Source organism: Vanellus vanellus (genome assembly GCF_965231255.1).
Source record: "Vanellus vanellus genome assembly, chromosome: 2".
NCBI lineage: Eukaryota > Metazoa > Chordata > Aves > Charadriiformes > Charadriidae > Vanellus > Vanellus vanellus.
The window spans coordinates 93,110,110-93,130,662 of record NC_138906.1 but is presented as its reverse complement, the minus strand read 5'-3'; the positions used below and the strand labels follow the sequence as shown (position 1 = coordinate 93,130,662).

Genomic DNA, 20,553 nt, shown 5'->3' with positions numbered 1-20,553 from the left:
ATGTCTTCAAGCCTATCTTTCAGTCTAAATAAGATTCGTACATTTTAAGAACAAGCAAAAATACCAAATTACATAGTGAAGGAAAGCAGCTACTAAATCACACGGGTGACCTTTTATGGAACCAAATCAATTCCATCAACAGAATGAATTCATGAACAATTAATATCATTTTCAAAATATACATTTCAGAAAGGATTATTGTTTTGTTGTCTGGTGCTCTACCACTTGCAGAAAACTATAGTCCTTTTTCAATTGAGCCCCCTTTTTGGCAGGTGCTTTACTGACTATTTTTTCTCTAGAGCTGAAGAGAACAAAAGGCCTCTGTGAGGCAGGCAGGCAAGGTTCAATTCTTTCATTTGCCAGCAGTTCGGATATGAACATGATGACAAGGAGCTGGAGAACAGGAAGTGGATCAGCTTCTTGGCACTGCAAGAGTACCTCCCTTTACTAGAAAATAGCTGTCTTTCAATTGTTTTTCTAATAGCCATCTGATGTCTGAGCCCATCTAACAAAAAGCCCAAAGTGTCCACACTGCAGATGAAAAGTGGAAAAGGACCAGGCAGCAACTACAAGGAAAACGTTTGGATGAGAGAAGAAAGTAGAGTCCCTCAAAGACCATTTACTTTCAGAAGGATAGAAGGAGTTACCGTTATGCACTTACTGAGCAAACAAATTTATGCAAACCTTAAACAAGCTAGATGATCTTATTTTTGAGATTGGATATCTTTTTGTGACTAATGATAGATAACATTATAAAGATCCTCCATCCTCGTTCCATGCTTCAGACAATCCTGAAAGGGTGACAAAAGGAAAAGGAAGCAAGATTCAGGGTTGAGGAGTATAAAGCTAAATAATTGGAAGAGGTGAAATTAAGTTTTCAACATATGCTAGAATCACAAGGTTTCCTGCAAGAAACTAATTAAAACAATTAAAAATGTGAAGGAAAATATAATGTATTTTTAGACCACCTATTTTGACACATCTTTTTCAGGATCTAGTACTGCATTTAAGTGGTAGTGTCATCTATAATATTAGACCTCCAGAAGACTGAAATGTATGCTCTATCTTCTCCTTATCAGTAGTTGGTAAAAATCTGAAAATTTTAGTATCACTCTTCATGTCAGCAGCCACTTCTAAACAGAGCCTCCAATACTTATTTTCCACAGTTTTCTACTCAGAAATCAAACTACATTTTGCAAGGTGGAGCTTTAAAATCATTCTTATATACTTTTAAGTGAATTTTACATGGAAATGAGAGAAGGGAATTCCACTTAAAAACTGATGTTGTGATATAACTTCAAACATATTATAACAAATGCTCTGTCAACCTTTATTTTGAAATTACAGGGAACTCAATTTGTCATAGTGAATTAAAAGCTCCTCTCTACAAATAGGAGAAATCACTCGATCACCTATCAACAGACATCAAATTCCACTTTGTTACCCACGTGCAGAAATCAATAACACCTTTCAATGTAGCATATTTTCTGCAAAGGCCCCAAGCTTGTGCTAAAAGCAACACGAGAGGGATTATACCTCCCTGGGTAGACTAACTCCATCTGTTAATTAACCTCTAGGAGAAGTGCCTGCCTTTAGCCTCCAGCTATTTATTTCTCTTATTTCTTCCACTCCTGCCCCTAGAAAAGTTAGAATTATGCTTTAATAGACAGTACTCTGTACACATAAAAAAACCCTAGGCTTTTTAAGCAAACCACTTCTCTATCTTCTTTTTGATAAACTACTAACTGAGCCCTGATGGTGCCTTTATAAGGACTTCACCTCCAACCTTCAATATTAACTCTTCTCTGTTCCCTTTCCAAATTCTCAACTTTTCCTTAAAGACGTTCAGACTTAAAAACATGGACATAAAAGTTGTAGAATCAGTCTCATCAATTTTGTACTGATAGTCAGAATGACCTCTTCACATCATTTTGTACATTAAATTGAAACATAAATGATCTTAGCTACACTGTCTTAAAATGCGTTTTCACCAGAATTGGTAGGTAACTTTCAAAGCCAGTGTTTTCCAGAATATTACTCCCCATTACATAGATTTGCACAGCATTTGGCTTAATTAAAACACACTTTATGTAAAATAAATTCAGCTTTTCAAGTGATCTAACTCATTCTTTAGGACTGGTCTAACTCATTATCATTCTACCAATTCCTTGTAGCAGTCTTTTTTTTTTTTTTTCATAAGCAAGGTTGTATTTACTTCAGTATCACTTATGAAAATAATCAAAAGGCAGAGTTGAAACCCAGTGAAAATTCACTGAAAGCTCTTCAGTTTGATGTTTTGCTATTGATGACTACTGTTTGTCAGCTACAATTTCTTAACAAAATTAGCTTTCAGATGTGCATTATAAGTACTGTATATTGTTGATGTCTTAAATCCTAATAGGAACAAGATAACGTTTTGCCCAGTATATTTCAAAATGGCTAATACCAGCTGCATCAGAGAAAGGTTTAAGCAATCATAAAAATTAGCTATGCATCAACTTGCTTCCGCTCCAACACTTTCAGTGGCTAACTTATCTGTGGCTAACTTCAAAGACATATAAGCTTTAATAGCACTTCTGTAACTATAGCTATTCACATTATATATAAGTTAATAACCACTCTTTGGCTTTTTTAAACATATTACCACAATCTTAATCTCCATACCATTTTATGTCAATGAATTTCAAATTATATGTATCACCGTGTGAAAAACATGATTTTATCCATTTTGAATTTTCTCCAGTTTGGTTTCACTATATCTCAGGTTCCAGTTGTATTTTACTGCCAGAAGAGATTAGATCCAAAGTTGGCATCTCCCAAATGTCTCTAAGACGTAGAACGCCACAAAATTAATTCATTTGGCTCTCCAGCAAGATGTCTGAATATCTTAATTCTGCAGTATTGGTCCCTTAATGATCCAATGAGCCCACTCTGTAGCCTATTGCCTGTTTTTGCATACGTTTAGAACATTTTGTTATTTATCCATGGTTAGATAATCACCCCTTAGACTTGCTCTTAGCTCTCCAGATTATTTTTGTATATATACTGCCTGCTGTCATTTATGATAATTTTATTAGACTCCATAGAGTTGGTGTCTCCATTTTCAAGGCTATTTGGCTCCAACGATTTTGTCATGCAGTCATTGCAAGCTCAGTCTAACCTTTTTTCGGCATGCTGTGTATACATCTACAAAACAATAACCATCAATCATATGCCCCAGCTGTGAAGAAAATAATTATGTATGTCTGTATTATACTGTATGCATGTGTTATGCCTGCACACATAGGCATTCCCTGACTTAAAAAGAAAATCTTAACTGTTCTTACCAAAAGGTGAGTTTTATTCCAATTTATTTTTCATTGGAATAAAACTAAAAATTATGAGTAAACCTTCCACATAGAAAACTTAAACCAGTAGAAATTACACAGTGTGCTTTGTATCTTTAAAGTTACCAATATTGTTACAATTAATGTAATTAATGGACTGTTGCTTACCATTAATATTTGCATTTAGAAAGGGTAAAATAATTTTGAGTTTATTTTATGTTATTGCAGTGCATCAACCCTGGCCAGCAGCTAAGCACCACACAGCTGCTCACTCACGCTCCCCCTCCTCCAGCAGGACAGGGGAGAGGAAAGGAAGAGAGAAAATGAGAAAACTTGTGGGTCAAGATAAAGACAGTTTAAGAAGTGAAGGAAAAAGAAAGAAGAAAAAAAAAAAAAAACAACAATAAAAACACAAGCGATGCAAAGGCAATCGCTCACCACCTCCCACAAGTAGACTCATGCTCAGCCAGTCTGGTAGCAATGGTTACCTCTCCCCAAAAAACCTCTCCTCAGTTTTTATTGTTGAGCATGACACTATATGGCATTGAAGAACTCTCTGGTCAGTTTGGCTCCGCTGTCCATGTCACGTCCCCTCCCAGCTTTTTGCTCACCCTCAGCCTACTCACCGCAGGGAGGGGGGACAGAATGGGAAAAAAGAGAAAGCCTTGACCCTACAAGTACTTCTCAGCAGGAGCCAAAACACTGGTGTGTTATCAACACTGTTTTAGTCACAAATCCAAAACACAGCACCATAAGGACCACTAGGAAGAAAATTAACTCCATTTCAGCCAAACCCAGTACGATAAGACATCGTAAAACATAACTAGAAATTATCAAAGCTCCGACTTCAGTCAAATACTGTCATATTTTGCTGAAGTTGTGTCTCTTGCCTGTTTTGGCATTGCTCATTAGCCTAAATCATGTACTTATTTTTTGCAGTTTCATTTAAGAAGGGACATGCTCACTGCTCCAGTACACATCTACACTACTCTGCATCCTGGGAGACAAGAAACAAAATTTTGATGTCTACACAATCCTGATGCTTCAAGGGCTCGGTACTGGTAAAGGATAGCCAATAGCCCTGCTTGTGGTCATATCCATACTTTGTCAAAGCAGCTCTCTAATCAAAATTCTTTTACAAATCAAATAGCAGCATCTTGTGATCTTCTCAATAACTCAGCTGTTTGCTCTAGGAGGTTTTGAAAATTCATTTGACTACTTTGATAACTGAAAGTTTGACTGCCTTTGAATCTGCTTTCAAAGACAAAATTATACAGGTCAAGCTATTGCCCATGGAGTATTCTAGTTAGCTTTGACAATGATGGATACCTTTCATGACCGTTTCCCAGATCCCTTATGCCTACACTTCACAACTGTCCTTAATGATGAATGACAGTCATCTGCAACAAACGACAATTTTCCAGTACTCTCATCCCCAAAGAAATGGCATTATCATCACATTTTCTTGCTATAATTTATCAGACTGAAAATTACAGTCTCTGGTTACTATATTCTTTATTAATGTAATAACTTGAACAAATACTAAGTTATGTGTTTTGAAATGTGGATGGTAAAAGATATCAACTTGTTAGGTACAGTATACTCTGTTTTCATTACTTTAGGAACTCTAAATCATACTCTTTGATGAAAAAGCAATGTGGAGAAGACAGACTGTCTTGATTTGAAATTGGTTCAGATATCCTAGCTGAGCCTTGAAGAAATACACAGCTGATTGTTATAAGATAAAGGTACATTCAAAGCTGTATTTTGAATAGACATCTTGTTCTCACCACTCACAAGAGTGGATATTTTATTTACTTAGTGAGGCTGTTTTGCTCTATAGTTACTTCTTCACTGATTCAACAGGGACTGAAATGGTCTAGCAAAACGACCCTTTGGGAAAAGTCATCCAGTCAACTTTGTACTTTGTGACAGAAGGTCTCACATTAGGCCACAATTCTTGGCACTGATCACTCCTTACTGGCAGATCTAACTGAATTTATCTTAATAAATAACACAAGCTACGTTCAAAATTATTATTTCCATTACTGTAACAATGAAGGTCTTCAGTCATAGACCAGGATCTCTCTGTGCTTGTGTTCTATAGAAATAAAATAAAAAGGACTACATATAGAACAAAATGTTTGACATCTAACCTAAGAAGATTGTAATCTAGATCTAAATCATCAAATGGAAAGAAACATGGTATGTGTAGAAGCATGAGAATCCCAGGAGGAATGAGAAAAATATTGATGAGCTTGGTGGACACTGCCATTAGAGAACTTGAGCCTTGCATTTTGCAAGATATCACATTAGTGACTTCTAAGAAGAGTTTTTAAGGAGAACAAGGTTCCTAAGTTTTCAGAAATGTTAGCAAGGCTGTCCTCCCAGGCTTGCACAGCAGGAAAATAGAAAGAAGGAAGGAACCTGTTTTAAAACAAACAAACATGTAAGGCAACCTGAAAGAACATGCCACTTGACAGGACTAATGATCTTCTACTATGGGAGGCAACAGCTTTTTTTTTATTTTTTTTATTTGCACATGGATGGACATGAATACACCTTTCTAATAGCTTACAGATTTTATATCTGTGGTATGTGTCAGCAATGTTTATCCATTGTCAGTATGAGTCAAAGATGGTAATCAGTTGCCAGGGACTGGTAGGAAGAAGCACGTTAATGCTGACACAGTGAGAGAATGTTTGTGTGCATATGTACACATAGTAGAAGGGTAGGAAGGTGGCTATGAAGTAATACAGAGGTGAATTACAGTAGACATATAAAAAAGTACTACCAAGGCAGATCATGTCACATGCACAAACTATGAATTACCAGATGGTAGCAGACAGTATTCTCCATTTGCTTGTGCATTCCTCAACTTTGGGAACTTTGGGAACTTTGTGCATGTTTACCTTTGTGACTGTGATTTTTATAAATCTGGCTGCTTCAGAAGGTACCGAGTTTTCTACTTACAGGCTGATTCAGCACCATTTGTATGGTCCAGGTGTGCTGACTGTGGAACACAGGTCATCTTCTCCGAATCCTGCAGTAGCTTCAGAAATACCTTTAAAGAAGTAGGAGAAAAATAATTTAGAATTCATTTTATAAAAGCTACTGTTTTTATCTGTTAACTATCTGTCCTAAACCATCCAGGTTGTCATATATTAGTAATGGCTGCTGTAGCCACACTGCTGGAATGACTATAAAATTAGTCAAGCTCTCCAGTGGAGGAATCCTGAGGATAAGGGGGGAAAAAAAATGCCAATAGATGCAAAAGCACCTATGCAAACCACTGTTGGCCCATGCACAATGCTGTCTGCAAAGATTTTTCAATAGACTGGTTACCCTTGATTGACATTTTACGATAGTAAGATGTGGCATATGTTGGAACTCGGTTACTGCAGCTTTTACCAAGGGCATATTGACAGACTCAAGTCTTTTCTGATACTCTAGCTGGACATCTGTGGGCACAACTGGAACTGCTAGCAAAGAGTTCTAGTTGTACCAGTACAACTAAATCTAACGTACAGAATCCTACAGAACCGAGAATCCACAGGACTCTGGGAAGCGTCCACAGATTTATGCAATCATGTGGGCAATAATGTTATTCAAAGACATTTAAAAGACAATGCAATCATCAGGCACAGTCAACATTAACAAAGTCCCATCTAATTAATACAATGGAGAGGAGTGGGCAACAATGCATGTTTTGTAGCAAAACTGTTAGTATGCATACCCCATACTGGGAAAAGACGATAGGATCCTGGTACCTAAAATCATTGGGGGAAAAAAATGAAATAATCTTTTTATAAAAGTAAGAATCTAACAATTTTACTCTAGTGTAGATTTTAAGGGTTGAATCTTTCTAAGCAGGGGGATGCAACTCAGAAGGGAGTTAAGGATAACATTTGAAAGAAAACCAGCAGAATTAACAACTTTATAATCATGAGATCTATTTAAGTGGTATATACACTTTGCCAAAAAGATTTGTGTTCGATCTATTACTTCTTGCTTAATCCTGTTTCACACTTCTGCCTACATAAAGTCCTTTGAATTTCACAGAGATGTATTTCATTTATCAGTCCCTCAGCCTTGCAGAAGCTTGGAACAGCTTTCACAGAGAGTCAGTTATTAACACTCGCCCCACTTCTTGCAAATTCAAATGACAAATAAAATTAACATTTGCTTATCTTATCCTGAACTGCAGTTTAAACAGCGATCTAGGAACTTCAGATAAAAAGACAGAAAAAAATTAACAGAAAATACAGCTACCATGAACATCCCTAATTGAACAGTGAAAGTACAACCAAGTTTTGCTTTCTCTTGACGAAAGCCTTCTCTTGCTTTCTCTTCTCTATTTGGGCTGAGCTGCAAGACATTATAACCACAGTTCGGCTTTCAGAAATCATTAAGAAACCATTTATTTCTTCGCACAAAAGAACCTGATATCAGCTATAACAAAAAATTCCTTGTTTCCAAGGAGCTCATACAATAGACAACAAAACCCCATCAATTTCAAGTACTTTATATTTGTGGAAAGATATTTCTTGTCTTGCTAAGGCCTGACTGTTACATGAACCATATTTTGCATGGTGGCAAACACACACCCGTGGGAAGGAATGGACAGGATAGGTGACCCAAAACTGACCATCAGGGTATTCCACCCCCCCTGCATCATGCGCAATATAAAAGATGAAGGATCAAAGAGGTCACTCTCTCTTCAATGGCTGGCACTAAGTACAACTCTGTCAGTTCTTCTGACTTTGAACCCAATCCTGAATCCAGTTCTTGAATCCAGTTCTCATCTGTTGCTGAGTCCAGCCCCAGTGCTTGCCAAGTTCAATATTCGTTTTGTATACGTGTATATATTTCATTATTTTCTTATTAATATTACTGTTTTTTCTTTTTATTGTTAATATTTCATTATAGCTGTTTTAGTTTTTTTCCCCAACCCGTAAGTCCCTCTCCCAATCCCATTCTGGGAAGGAAGAGAGGTTAATAGAGAGCATCTGTCGTTTGTTTAGTGGCCAGTCCAGCCTAAACTTTGAACAAATTGAACAAGAGATTGTTCAAAGGCTTGTCTTCACTCAGGGCCCCACGCTGGGCACCAATTAACTCTGTCAAGATTTAGGCTGGCTCCTCAGATGCTGGCCATTGAAGAAAATCTTGACCCCTTTGATCCCTCAGGTTTAATACTGTGCTTGATGAAGATGGGAAGGAGAATACCCTGTTGGTCAGTTTTGGGTCACCTGTCCTGTCCGTTCCTTCAGTACAATCCTGCTATACTCTTCTGCCTCTGACCCTCCAAGTTGGTGCGTTAACAAAGTTAGCTGGCCTTGGTTGTTACAGCAATACATATAAGCAAGAGCCTCTCTGCATGCTATTCCTTGGTGTTAACGATAATCATCAGACCTTATCTACTAGAAGCAGATACTGTCTGAAAAATATGCCATTAATTTCAGAAAGACCCATTAGTTAGAAGAGTTTTAACTGAAAAGTAAAACTACTGAAAAGGAAAATTGGCCCAGTGTCCTTGTCAAAGGATGTCCTTGATACAGTATCCTGCAATGGCACAGTATCCTTGACACTTCACTGCAGAGCATGCGGACCCTGTCACACCTCACTTATCATTCCTAAAACACATCTTCACCTGAAAGGTGAAAGAAAGAGAAAGCGAAGAGGGAAAGAAAGAAAAAACAACCAACACCTATAGACAGTCCTTTGTCATCTAAAATCACTGACTGATATTTTAGCAACCTTTCTGGGCCATCCTATCCCACAAATTCCATGTGTATCCTAGATATTTTGCAGTGGATAAGTGTTAATTGCTTGAATTGCTTGCTGTCAGTTAATTTACAACAAGCAACTGCAAAAAGATAGTCAAAATTGTGAGCAGTAACATATGAAGTAATCTAAAAGCCATATAAAAATCCCTGAAAACTAAGCAGCACATGGAATTAGGATTAGATGTCGTTAGAACACACTCAACAAAACTGAATGACATTAGAAGCTACATAGTGTTTTAAGGATAAAATATTTCAAGGAAGTATATGACTTTCCCTGGAAAGTTTTGGGACAAACTCTCCGGTCATTTTAAGGGAAAGAATTTAAAACAGTACTCCATTAACAGGTATTTCAACACATCTTATTTTGCACAGATGTTTTAATGATTTTGTTCTCTCTTCAAAGCAAAGCAAGAAAGCAGCAAGCTTTGACACCTCCAGAGTTGCCAGAAAGTGGAACATCATCCTCCAGGGAGCTCTCAGTATACACTTAATTTAATTAACCATCCTTCTATTCTTCTTTTGTTTTTGCTAAGACTCTTTCGATTACAAGCATTATAAAGTACACAAACAAAAACGGCTGGAAAAGATATTTAAAACCTAAAATGAAGCAAATATTAGCGAATTTTGAAAGTGTCAGAAACTGATTTTGTTAGAACTTCAAGATTGCTTTGAAGTATGAATGGAAGCCTGGTTTCCCTTGAAGAGTAAAATTTTTAGAGAAAGTGAGCGTCCCTCAGACTGAAAAAGAATAATGGCAAATGTATGAGAGAACAAAAAGAAAGGATAAAATAAAAATTGTAACACATTTCTTCCTTTAAAGTCAGAGTTCTTTGTTTCCAGATTGAATTGTTTGAATAGACTAAATAGTGCTATTATGTGCTATCCATTTAGTTGCCAATGCAAAGAGGCTTTTGATAAGAAAATGGAGAATTGAGGTTGTAAGAACGACTAATGACAAGATGCAGAGATGACAGAAATCGCCCCAAATTAATGCATTAAGTCTTCAAGCTGAATAATGATACATCAATATCTAATACCACCTTTAAAGCTTTTTTTAACCTGCAGAAAACAACCAAAAGCAAGCTCTCAATGGAATAACAGATGTGGTACACTGAAGAAGCTTCCTTATATTCCATGACAAGTTCACATTTACTTTACAGATGCCAGTTCTGGAAGTCCTATGATATCCCACAGGGACATAATCAAAAGAGGTTCTCAATATATATATTACCTCACAATCTATAAAGTTTGGCAGTGAACAGTATTCTTTCTTATAACATATTAATCATCCTATATAATTTGAAATAAAATAACAATTTTTCAATAAGCATTTTCAATAAAGCTGTGACTTGCCTCATAGAATTGTATAGCAGGAATGTAATTTAATTTATAGCATTACATAAAATGCTTATTAAACTTGTACAATTTATTTTTTTTCTCCTTCCCCACTTCTCCACTGTCATAGTAAATGCTTGCCACACTAGCTTTATGTTCTGGGGTCATTTAGAAGAGAAACACTGAAGAGATGAGCTTTTTTTTTTTTTCTTTATAAATAACTCTGTTGTATAGACCTTAACTTCAAAGGAAACCACATACTTGCTGGTAGTTCATTCTTTGGACTGCCATTTAAAAACAAATGTGCCAAACCAGATCTCTTATGCTTAGGAGGGTCCTAAAAAACTATGTAGCAAATCTGTACAGTCCAAAGACATCTCCCAGTGGACCACTTCAGGATACAGCAGCTCCACGTGGTGGCATATTGGTTCAATAAATTTCATTTCTATTCATTTATAAAATTGTCATTTTAGGTTTACTTGCATTATTTGGATTCTATTTATATTTTTTCCACAGATTATATAAGATGAACAATTCTAAACCTGCAAAACAAACCCAGAACTGCTGATGCAGTTTCAAATATCTGACCCTATTAATTCCCATATGCACAGCTCACGCAGCAAAAATACAATGCATAAGCGATATCTGACAGGCCTTAAACTGTATCACCTTCATAAAACCAAGTATCTTCCCTGGGGGATCTTGTACTCCAGCTCACCACAGTACTACACCATATCATCTCATACATTTCCAGGGAATAGATGGAGAAAGGATACATCCCTTTTCTATACTAAGCATTTATTGCTGTATATAAAAAAAGTCACTCTACAGGAATCCGCATTTCATTATTTTTGTGGGATTTTTTTCTGACATATATTAAACTCTCTGTTAGAAAACAGTCCATCCTTGTCTGTCTTTGACACGATAGGTAATCACTGGAGAAATCAGTTTCACAAAGTGATATCGAATGAATTGTGCAATCAAATAAAAATAGATGTGTTTTGTGCATCAAAAAATACTGATGTTAGTCTCCTATCACTTGAAGAAGTGGAAAAAAAATATATTTTCAAAAGGATCTATAATACAGAACTTGAACAGTGGTCATTTAGGCAATCTTGATATTTCAAACTTATAGGCAGGTTAAAAACAGTCCAAGGAAAATAACTTCTCACTGATAAGGCTATTACACAGAGCTAAATTCAGAAGAGATGAGGAAGCATAAGAGACTCTCTTTCTCTGGTCCATTTGATATATACACATACACACATATATATGTGTAGATATACCTGTGTCTGTCTGTCTCTCTCTAGATATATACACAAAACGCTCTTTAGAGATTTCCACACACAGTTTTGCTAAGCTTTAGAACTTTCTCAGTCAGAGAGTATTCTCAGCAAGTTTTTTTTCCATCCCAAGAGCTACCTGAACTGAACCGCCAGCCTTGCAAGTTCAAAGCTCATTCCAATGCTAGAGATCCAGGACAACAACAGTGGTTCTCATTAAATCAATCAGACGTTAAGTTTTCCTTAGGGAAATGCAAAACCAAACATTGAAGTGTTACACAGTTCCTCAGTGTTCACATCAGATTCTTGAAATCAGAAATAAATTGTAGTAGAGTAAGCACTAAAATTAACAGTATTAATTGTAAAGAATACATTTTGCCTGAAGTTTTGTTTTTGCTTTTTAAGAAAACATGCTTCTTACAAGAAACTGTTGTGAAATACGAAAGATACAATAAGAGTAGCTGGAAGCTACAGGATTCTCTAACCAAGAAAATGCCATTACACAGAAAAATTAAAAGTACCTCTTCCAAGGTGGTGTCAGAAATGCCATAGCCAGTCACATGTAGATGATGAAGGCTTTGATCTAAAGCCTGGAAAAGACCTTTAAACGAGGTTTTATCTGCCCTTTCTGGAATCACATACGTCAGCTCAGTCCCACTGTTCTCTTTCAAGAAGGCTTCCGGGATGTGGGTCTGTACCAAAGATGTGACCCGAAAAATATGCTTAGGATCTTGGATTTCAAGCACAGAGGGCTATGAAGAAAGAAAGATAATCATGCACAAAAAATTAAATGTTACCAGAAGTATGGGACTTGATAGTAGAATTCATACCACAAAATTTCCACTGATGAAACTGCATCAAACCTGGGAGACAGACACTGCTTCCCAGGAATGAAGAGCAGTGAGACAAAGCCCTTTTCAGCTGAATATTGAAATTCATCATTTTCAAAGATGTCATTGTGTTCTGCTAAGTAATAATAATAATAGTTGTTATTATTATTATTATAATACCACCACCCACCCAAAACAACCAAGAAAGCTGATAAAAACACGTTTTGTTGGCTTTTTAATAATCTATATCACATATTACTTCCTGGCAGGGACATACAATTCCCTTGGAATACACACAGCTCCTACTTGGCAGGCACTGTTAAGTTCTGTACAGTACATTTTTAGTATACCTTTTTTATGAGCGTTAAACTGTGTCCCTGGCCATATGTTTCTCTCAGATAAGAGGGAGAACCACAGCACCTCAGCTGGCCACGCTGCAGGATGGCAATGCGATCGCTGAGCACCTCTGCCTCATCAAGATGGTGAGTAGTAAAGATCAGTGTGCAACCTGCATCAGAAAGATTGGTACACGTCTACAAAGCCTGGTTTCTAGAGAAACGCATCTTGCTTTCACAAAGGTCCTTTGACCATAAGGGAACATGTTTCAGATCCCTTCAAAACATAAACGCAAGACACAACCAAAACCTCCATTCAGATTTATAGTCTGAGTTAGATTCAGGTCTAAACTTGCTTTGCCTTACATAGGAAGCAGTATTTAGCCATTACAACTTCAAGCTGTTTTGAGATTCCTTAAAACCACATAACTGCCTATTTCACTGGATCATTCACTGTGAGTTACTACGGCTAATTGAGTGCTCACTATCTGAAGAGTTTGATTCCCACAATCAGTTTTTAACCTTATGGCTCTCAAAAAATTAATGTAGCAGGCTGACTGATGAGTCCATTTTCATTAGAAGTGTATATATGCATCTATACACAGATATGTGCAAAATGGGAAATGAAAACCAGAAAATAATTTTGAGACGCTAATAAAATAGAAAAAGGTAAGAGAAGAGAAACTTCAGGACAGGACTCAGAACTAAGATTAATCTTCTGGTAGACTGGGCATCTTTCTGTGACATAGCAAATAATTCTTATAATCTCACTTAGCTGCTTTAAAATTCCCCAAGTTTGATTAAATGTTACTTCAGAAATTAATGTATTTAATTACTGAATAACAATACTAATATTCTCTCTAATATTCTGTTTAAATTTATTGAAACAGAACTCCAGAAAGGAAAATAAGCAGCAAATTATGTGTATAAGCTTTGTACCAGCTTTGTACTTCAGAAGGACATCCCAGATGCTACGGCGAGAACATGGATCTACTCCACTGGTGGGCTCATCTAGAACAACTGTCTTTGAGTTTCCAATAAAGGAGATGGCAATTGACAGCCTCCTTTTCATTCCCCCAGAAAGGGCTCCGACAGGTTTGTACTGATGTTGGGATAAATCCACATCTTCCAGAGCTCTGAAATAGGAGTACAGAAACAGGACCAATTTTGAAAAAGTTTTTCCAGTCACATCATGTCCACTCAGAGAAGTATTACAGAAAAGTCACTATAAATTAAAAGTGAAAAAAAATACTACCCCTAACTAATTATGCAATTTGGTGACAAGAACAAATAAAAATAAAAATTCTCTCTTTACCTACAAAGTATAAACACTCATCACCACCTGAAATACAAATTCTGCGTAAGTATTGTGCAGGATAAGAACAGAAAATTTTGAAACTAATTCCACTAAAATAAATACGAATTTGTCCAACGATTTCAGCAAACTCCAGATTATAGCCTCTTAAACCATGGTAAAACTGAAATAGTGCTTCAATTTTTGCAGCTTCATAAAGAACCTTAAAAAAATGCCCGAGTTTTTAGGAAATGTGTAGTCGTGAGATGCAAATAAGGTAAGACTGCTGCTTTTTTTGCCTTTTTTTTTTTTTTAAGACATGTTTCTGTGAAGTAAACCAATTAGCGATCCCCAGGTAGAATACTACTACCTAATCCAACCTAATCCAAATCCCACGTTAAGGACTGGGAGATACCTAACAGACATTGCCTATTCAGCCCTTGCCCTCTGATGATCTTGCATCTGAGCAGTGTGTGGAAACATGCTCAATAAAGGCAGCACTGAAAGACCATCAATTTATTTTTCGTCGCATTGAACATCCAGTCATTGACCTAAAAGCTTTCAGTCGCTATCAGCCTGGCAAGCAAGACATAAAGGGCTCAACAGTCCTAAGATAATATCCTGAATTGTTTGAGTGAATATGCAGGCTGGAAACTATGCCATTTACCCCGAAAGAATTTTTCATTTTTAAGAAAAGAAGTTTCTATAATTGTTGTATGGGTATATATCCAGGAAAACTATTCTTAATCTCTTTAGAAGCCGTCTTTTTTTGCTTTTTGCAAAAAGCAAATTTTGTTTAATTTCTTTGTTGCTTTTCTATTTTTTTAGAAGTATTTTACAACATTCATTACCTTTAAAAAAAATTTTCTTAGTAGCAAGGCCTGCAGAGCCCTGAGTATTCTTATGTGCCATTATTATGACAGACTGCTGCTGAAATTCTAATTCAGCAGTCTAAGTACAATAAAACACAAGATATTATTTTGCATAAATTTAAACCAAACATTATGTTTGGTTTATTATTGTTGTTCTAGAGTGAATGCAGTGTCCTACATCAGATTTTTCAGATCAAAATTTTAAAGTAACAGGCTTTTATAAAAGCTACAAAAAAGAAAAGCCACTTTGCCACAAATGTGTCTGCATATGCCTAACTTAAAGAGAAGTCCCATCAGCTTGGCGTTTATTTCCATTGAAATCCACTTCACAGAGTCTAGCATGATTCAGAAGGTAAATAGGAACTATTTACACTGCCACACTATTAGAAGAGCATACATTTTATTCCTAAAGATCAGAAAATACAGTTTGCTATTAGTGAAAAAGATCTCACCTTGTATAGTTTACTAGCAATTTAACATATATGATGCAAAAATGGAGAAGATCTAGTCCTATATCGAAGAAGTAGAAACCTACAAACACGAGCAAACATTCTCAGTCTCACAAGTGGGAAATCCTCTGAGGTCATGTCAGAGCTTTGGCTTGTTTTTTCCCATTGGATTGTTTGTTTTTAAACCCTTTCACTTATTAAACACATTTAAAGTCTGAATTTGACAAAGGAAGAAGAAGATGGCCTATTTAAAAGGACTGTGACAAGCACTGCCTTTACCTGTCTTTTCTGCTTTTGCAAGCTTCCCTCCACTGAGGGAATACAGGATAATAAATACATAAAGTCCGTGTTGACTTATCTGAAAACTCAGGGTGAACACACAGCAGTTTACTTTCTATCTGCCTCTCCAGCAAGAAGGGAGGTAACGCAGACAGCATGAGGCAGGAACCGCTAGGGCTGCTTCCAGGTTAACCATCTCCACCGCAGTCAAAACATGATTATTTGATGGTTCTGTTTACCAGGTTTTTAAACATTGACAGTTTCACTACAAATGCATTCAAGTAAATGTTAGAAACTAGGAAATTTGTTTTCAAGGCACGATTTCAGAACACGAAGTGTGATAAAAACTCACAGAAAACCTGCAGTTTCCATTTGCTTCTACTTGCAATTTTGCTTTAGCACTCTCTTGTTTGAGTGGTTTGCAATAGACACTACCAATTTACTTGACAGATTTCAACAAATGAAAGCAAAACGTACCCACTGACTTGCTGATTCAACTCTTCCTTTGTCCAACCGGGTGCTTTCACTGATCCATAAAGCAGTAGATGTTCTCGTACTGTTAATACGTTGAACAGGACATCATACTGTGGGCAAACACCCAACTCTGTCCTGATGGCAGCCAGATCAGTACGTATGTCCTTTCCATTAATTATAATGGTACCGGAGCTCGGTGGATACAGACCAGTCAATAGTGATCTGATACAAGAAAAGAAAAAAAAAATTTCAGGACGATCATGTGTAATGACTGTATTACATAGCTCACACTTGGATTCTCTGAGGCATGTCCTAGCGTAGTTATAGAAACATCGCTGATGTTTTGGGCTTTTTTTTTTTTTTTTTTTAAACCCAAGATCTCAACAATCCTTCGTTTCCTTACTTCCAGAACAAAATCCATTTTTTCCCAACCAAATAAGCAGACCATTGTTTCCTTTTTCATGTATGTATTCTAGCTGAGGAGTAACTGAGTAATTCCTAATTGAATCCTATCCTACATCACTCGTTTTATTAAAGCTGATCATAGTTAACATAAAGGTAGAAATGCATAGGCTTCTTAAATGAGACATTTTTAAATATCATTTTAATTTTGTTATTTTCATTTCTGGTCAACTAGCAAGAAAGGAGTCCCTTGCAACCTATAGGAATAAAGCACAAAACCCCATAAAACTCGACGCTCTCCATATGATAATGTGGGAATTTGGCAGACAAGAGGTTAACAACGCTGATGACTGATTCTCCTGTGTGAACCCTGTCGGGGGCAGGAAGCCTGCAGGTTGGTGTGAAAAACAACCAAGGAAGGAATCTTGTGACTGCAGGAAGGCCCTGTTTTGGCTCAAAGTCGCAGGAGCAAAGGAATAAGCAGATAAATGGCTTCAGCACAGAATCTTGAAGGCCATGGCACGCAGAGTGAGACCTTTTGTTTAATTATCAATGAAATTAATATTAAAGTAGACACCCCTAAGCCTGATAATGAGCAAAAGGAAGAACATGCTAAACATATATGACTATAGCACCCGACTCACCACACAAATCATGCTAAACTGTCACCCCAGGGAGGGTATCAGATAAGGTTAGGATATAAGGGGCAATACAGAGGGTACCTGGACATACACACACTTATACACACGCACAAGATCGAGAGGTCTCTCCGAGGGAGAAGAAACTTGAGACCTAGAAGGGACAGGGCTGTGCTCCTCTTCCTCTACCAAGACAGGGACACCTTCCTGGTAAGCATTCCACTACACCTCTTGGTGAAGAACACCCAGGATAGCATCTATTCATTTACTCATTTATTGATTGGTTCATTTATTTTGCTAGCATTACTGTAGTATATTAGCCCTATGGCAGCTAGTACATTCATCAACGGCAATTCTGAATCTGTTATACCTGTCGCTTCAATAAATCATTTTATCTTTTCAACTTCGCTAACTGTCTCAGGGAAAGTCCTTTGCGGGGGTCTGAAACAGAAAGTCATTTATCTTTACAGCTTTGCGATGCTGTCCCAGGGAAAGCCTTCAGCATGATCTGAGACAGGCAAATGCTGAACAGCTGTCTCAGAGCCCCCTAGCTGTGAAACAGAAACAAAACTAACACCCTTTTAGCACAACACATGGATGCCAGAAAAGAACTCTTTCCTGAGATGTGTTCAACTCCACAACTAGACATGCCCAGCTCCCACTTAAGCTGCTGATCATGGTTTCAGTGGCACAGAGGACCCAGTTCTCTATTCATTACACTGCTTTTGTCATAGATATATAGCCTTCACCTTCCAGGTACTTGGGGAGTTTATTAAATATTTATTTGGGGAAAAAAAAACAAAGACATAGGAAAGAGTTCACAAACATTTTAAAGTGAGAAAGTGTAGCAAAGATCAGAGGGGAGCGTAATAGCATTAAATGGCACTTACATAACTGTTGTCTTGCCGGCTCCATTAGGTCCCAAGAGCGCTGTTATCTGACCGCTATGGAAAGTGAGGCTGAGATCTTTAACAGCGGCCTTCTGGCCATCCACGTGCTCTTTGGTGAGAGACAGCAGCACGACACCAATGGTGGCTCCTTCGATGCGAGGACCTTTCCAGCTTGGAGGTGCTGAGTCTGCATGGGGGAGAGCAGCAGATCAAGAGGGCTGCTGAATCTAAACATATGTATGTGTGTACACAGGGAATAACAAACGTACTTAACCCCTGTTTCCATTTACCAAAGCCTGGAACAGATGTTCAGGTGCTCCAAACTGACATAAGCTCCACTGAAATCAAAGATACTATGCCAGTTAATATTTGCTAAGAATTTGGCCTATTTGCAGTTTTAAAAAGCAACCTAAAACAATTATGCCAAGTTGTGTGCATGTCCACATACAACTCCATAGGGTCATAAAGTAGTTATATTTTATTTCTAGTACAAAAAACACTTATAATAATGTTGCTTGAATCATTTTTTTATGCCCAAAAGCATGAGAAAATTCTAACTGTGTGAACTACTCTATATATGCCACCCAGTTTCAGGCACGTAACATTAACATAACATTAAGAGGGATATCCAGTTAATCCTCTTAATTCCCTCAGTCAATAAAGCAAAGCAGATCTCTTTGACAAATGAGTCAGAGCAGCAGTCTAGTCTAAAGATAATTCAAGGTCCTCAATGCAAGTAGATACCAAGCATTTTTCTAACTGCGAGGTAACCAGCTCAGCAAACTGAGACCACCGTATGACGCAGATCAAGTTGCAGTCCTGAGTGATGTGCTCTGGGCAATCCTGCTTTAGCAGGGGAGTTGGACTAGATGATCTCTAGAGGTCCCTTCCAACTCTGAAAATTCCGGGATTCCGTGACTTCCTTTCTGTGTCAGGAGAAAGGTTTGGGACTACTTTCCAAACATGAGCACAGTCAATCCCCAGCCCCATAAATGTATTATTAACATGTAATATTTTATTGACTCATTACAACTGAGAAATCTGGCGGTGGGATTCTTTTTCCTTTTAAAAAAAAGCAAGCCAAATTGGAATGCTAGTCCAAAGAAACTGAAACTGTTATGGATAAGAATTATGAGAACAGAGAATTATCCTTTTTAAGTCATATTTTATATATCAAAAACATATTCTGTATATTTACATATAATATTTATAGCTTATGTAATCATTTTATATATAATAAAATAAAATATAAATATTACAAGAAGATAGAGTTGAGTTATGCTTTATATAAAAATATGTTAAATTATATAAATCAAATTATAAATAAAAATGACAGCATGATTTCAAGGATTGATTTGTTTAGGCTGTGAATGGAGAAGTTTTTTGCTCCTTTCACAGTCAATTTTAAGTTTAGAAAGAACTTTTGCCAGAAGCTTGAAGTTACCTTCCAGCAAGGCACTACCAGCAGCTGTGACATTTCTGAGGTCCTTCTACCCATGAAACTCTCTTCCAGTTAGCTTCTCTGTCTTTTGGTCTGGAGACTAAAACCACCGACAAACTTAATTCGTGCCCTTTCCACTGCTTCCTAAATTTATAAGTACATCCTGAAACTTCACAAAAAAACTTAAAGTACAGAGTGAGCCTCAGATGATGTATCTCAGGTAAGATTCAGAGGAAGAGCTCCAAATTACTTGGCAAGCATTAAATTGATCACCCTAGGACTTCTCCTAAGAGGAGTTCCAAGTGGGTACTCAGCACCCAGGTCTCTGCCAGCCCTACTCTAGTTATAGTTCCAGCTCGTAGGACCTACACTCCAGCCCTTCCCTCATACACCTCTGATTATCAAAGTGCTTTCCACCCCCACTGAACCAACCCTTACCTGGACTATATGGAACAAGAATTGCCTGGGAGCAAGTCATTTTGCTGTTCCAAGCAAATTATCCATGAATGTATTTATCCTATTATCAGTACAATGGCGCCCAATTCTTATGAAAGAGGGCAAGTTCCTTTGCATGCGTGGCAGCATTAGAGTTCACACACAGGCAATTTGCTACTGAGCACGTGACATGCATCAGTTTAACCAGAGAAGCAAGACAAACGTATCCACAGTGTTGTAGGCAATCACTTGGATGGCTTGAGCCACAGACCATGCTAGTAACTTTTCAGGCAGAGGGGTCTTTTTTCTTTGCTTTCCACAGAGGATGTGGTGAACCCAAGGGAAAACACCAAAAATCTTCATTTTAAGTAAGGATCAAAGATAATCACCTCAACAAAATGGAATCCTTCCAAATTTCAGGAATTCAGACAAAGTACATATGATATTTTTTCGACAAATGTGGAATGAAGCTCAAGACATTGAA

At 37.3% G+C, this 20,553-nt stretch overlaps 1 protein-coding gene across 1 annotated transcript in view; it reads right to left on the bottom strand.

Annotated features, from left to right (window-relative positions):
* Window positions 1-20,553, bottom strand: part of ABCA13 (ATP binding cassette subfamily A member 13) — a gene marked incomplete at both ends in the record, with an annotated part of 191,390 nt that overhangs the window by 84,754 nt on the left and 86,083 nt on the right. The window contains 6 exons of the mRNA XM_082499202.1: window positions 6,300-6,390; window positions 12,252-12,482; window positions 12,911-13,068; window positions 13,835-14,031; window positions 16,267-16,485; window positions 18,194-18,380. Coding sequence (XP_082355328.1) covers window positions 6,300-6,390; window positions 12,252-12,482; window positions 12,911-13,068; window positions 13,835-14,031; window positions 16,267-16,485; window positions 18,194-18,380 — 1,083 coding nt within the window. The remainder of the gene's footprint in view (window positions 1-6,299; window positions 6,391-12,251; window positions 12,483-12,910; window positions 13,069-13,834; window positions 14,032-16,266; window positions 16,486-18,193; window positions 18,381-20,553) is intronic.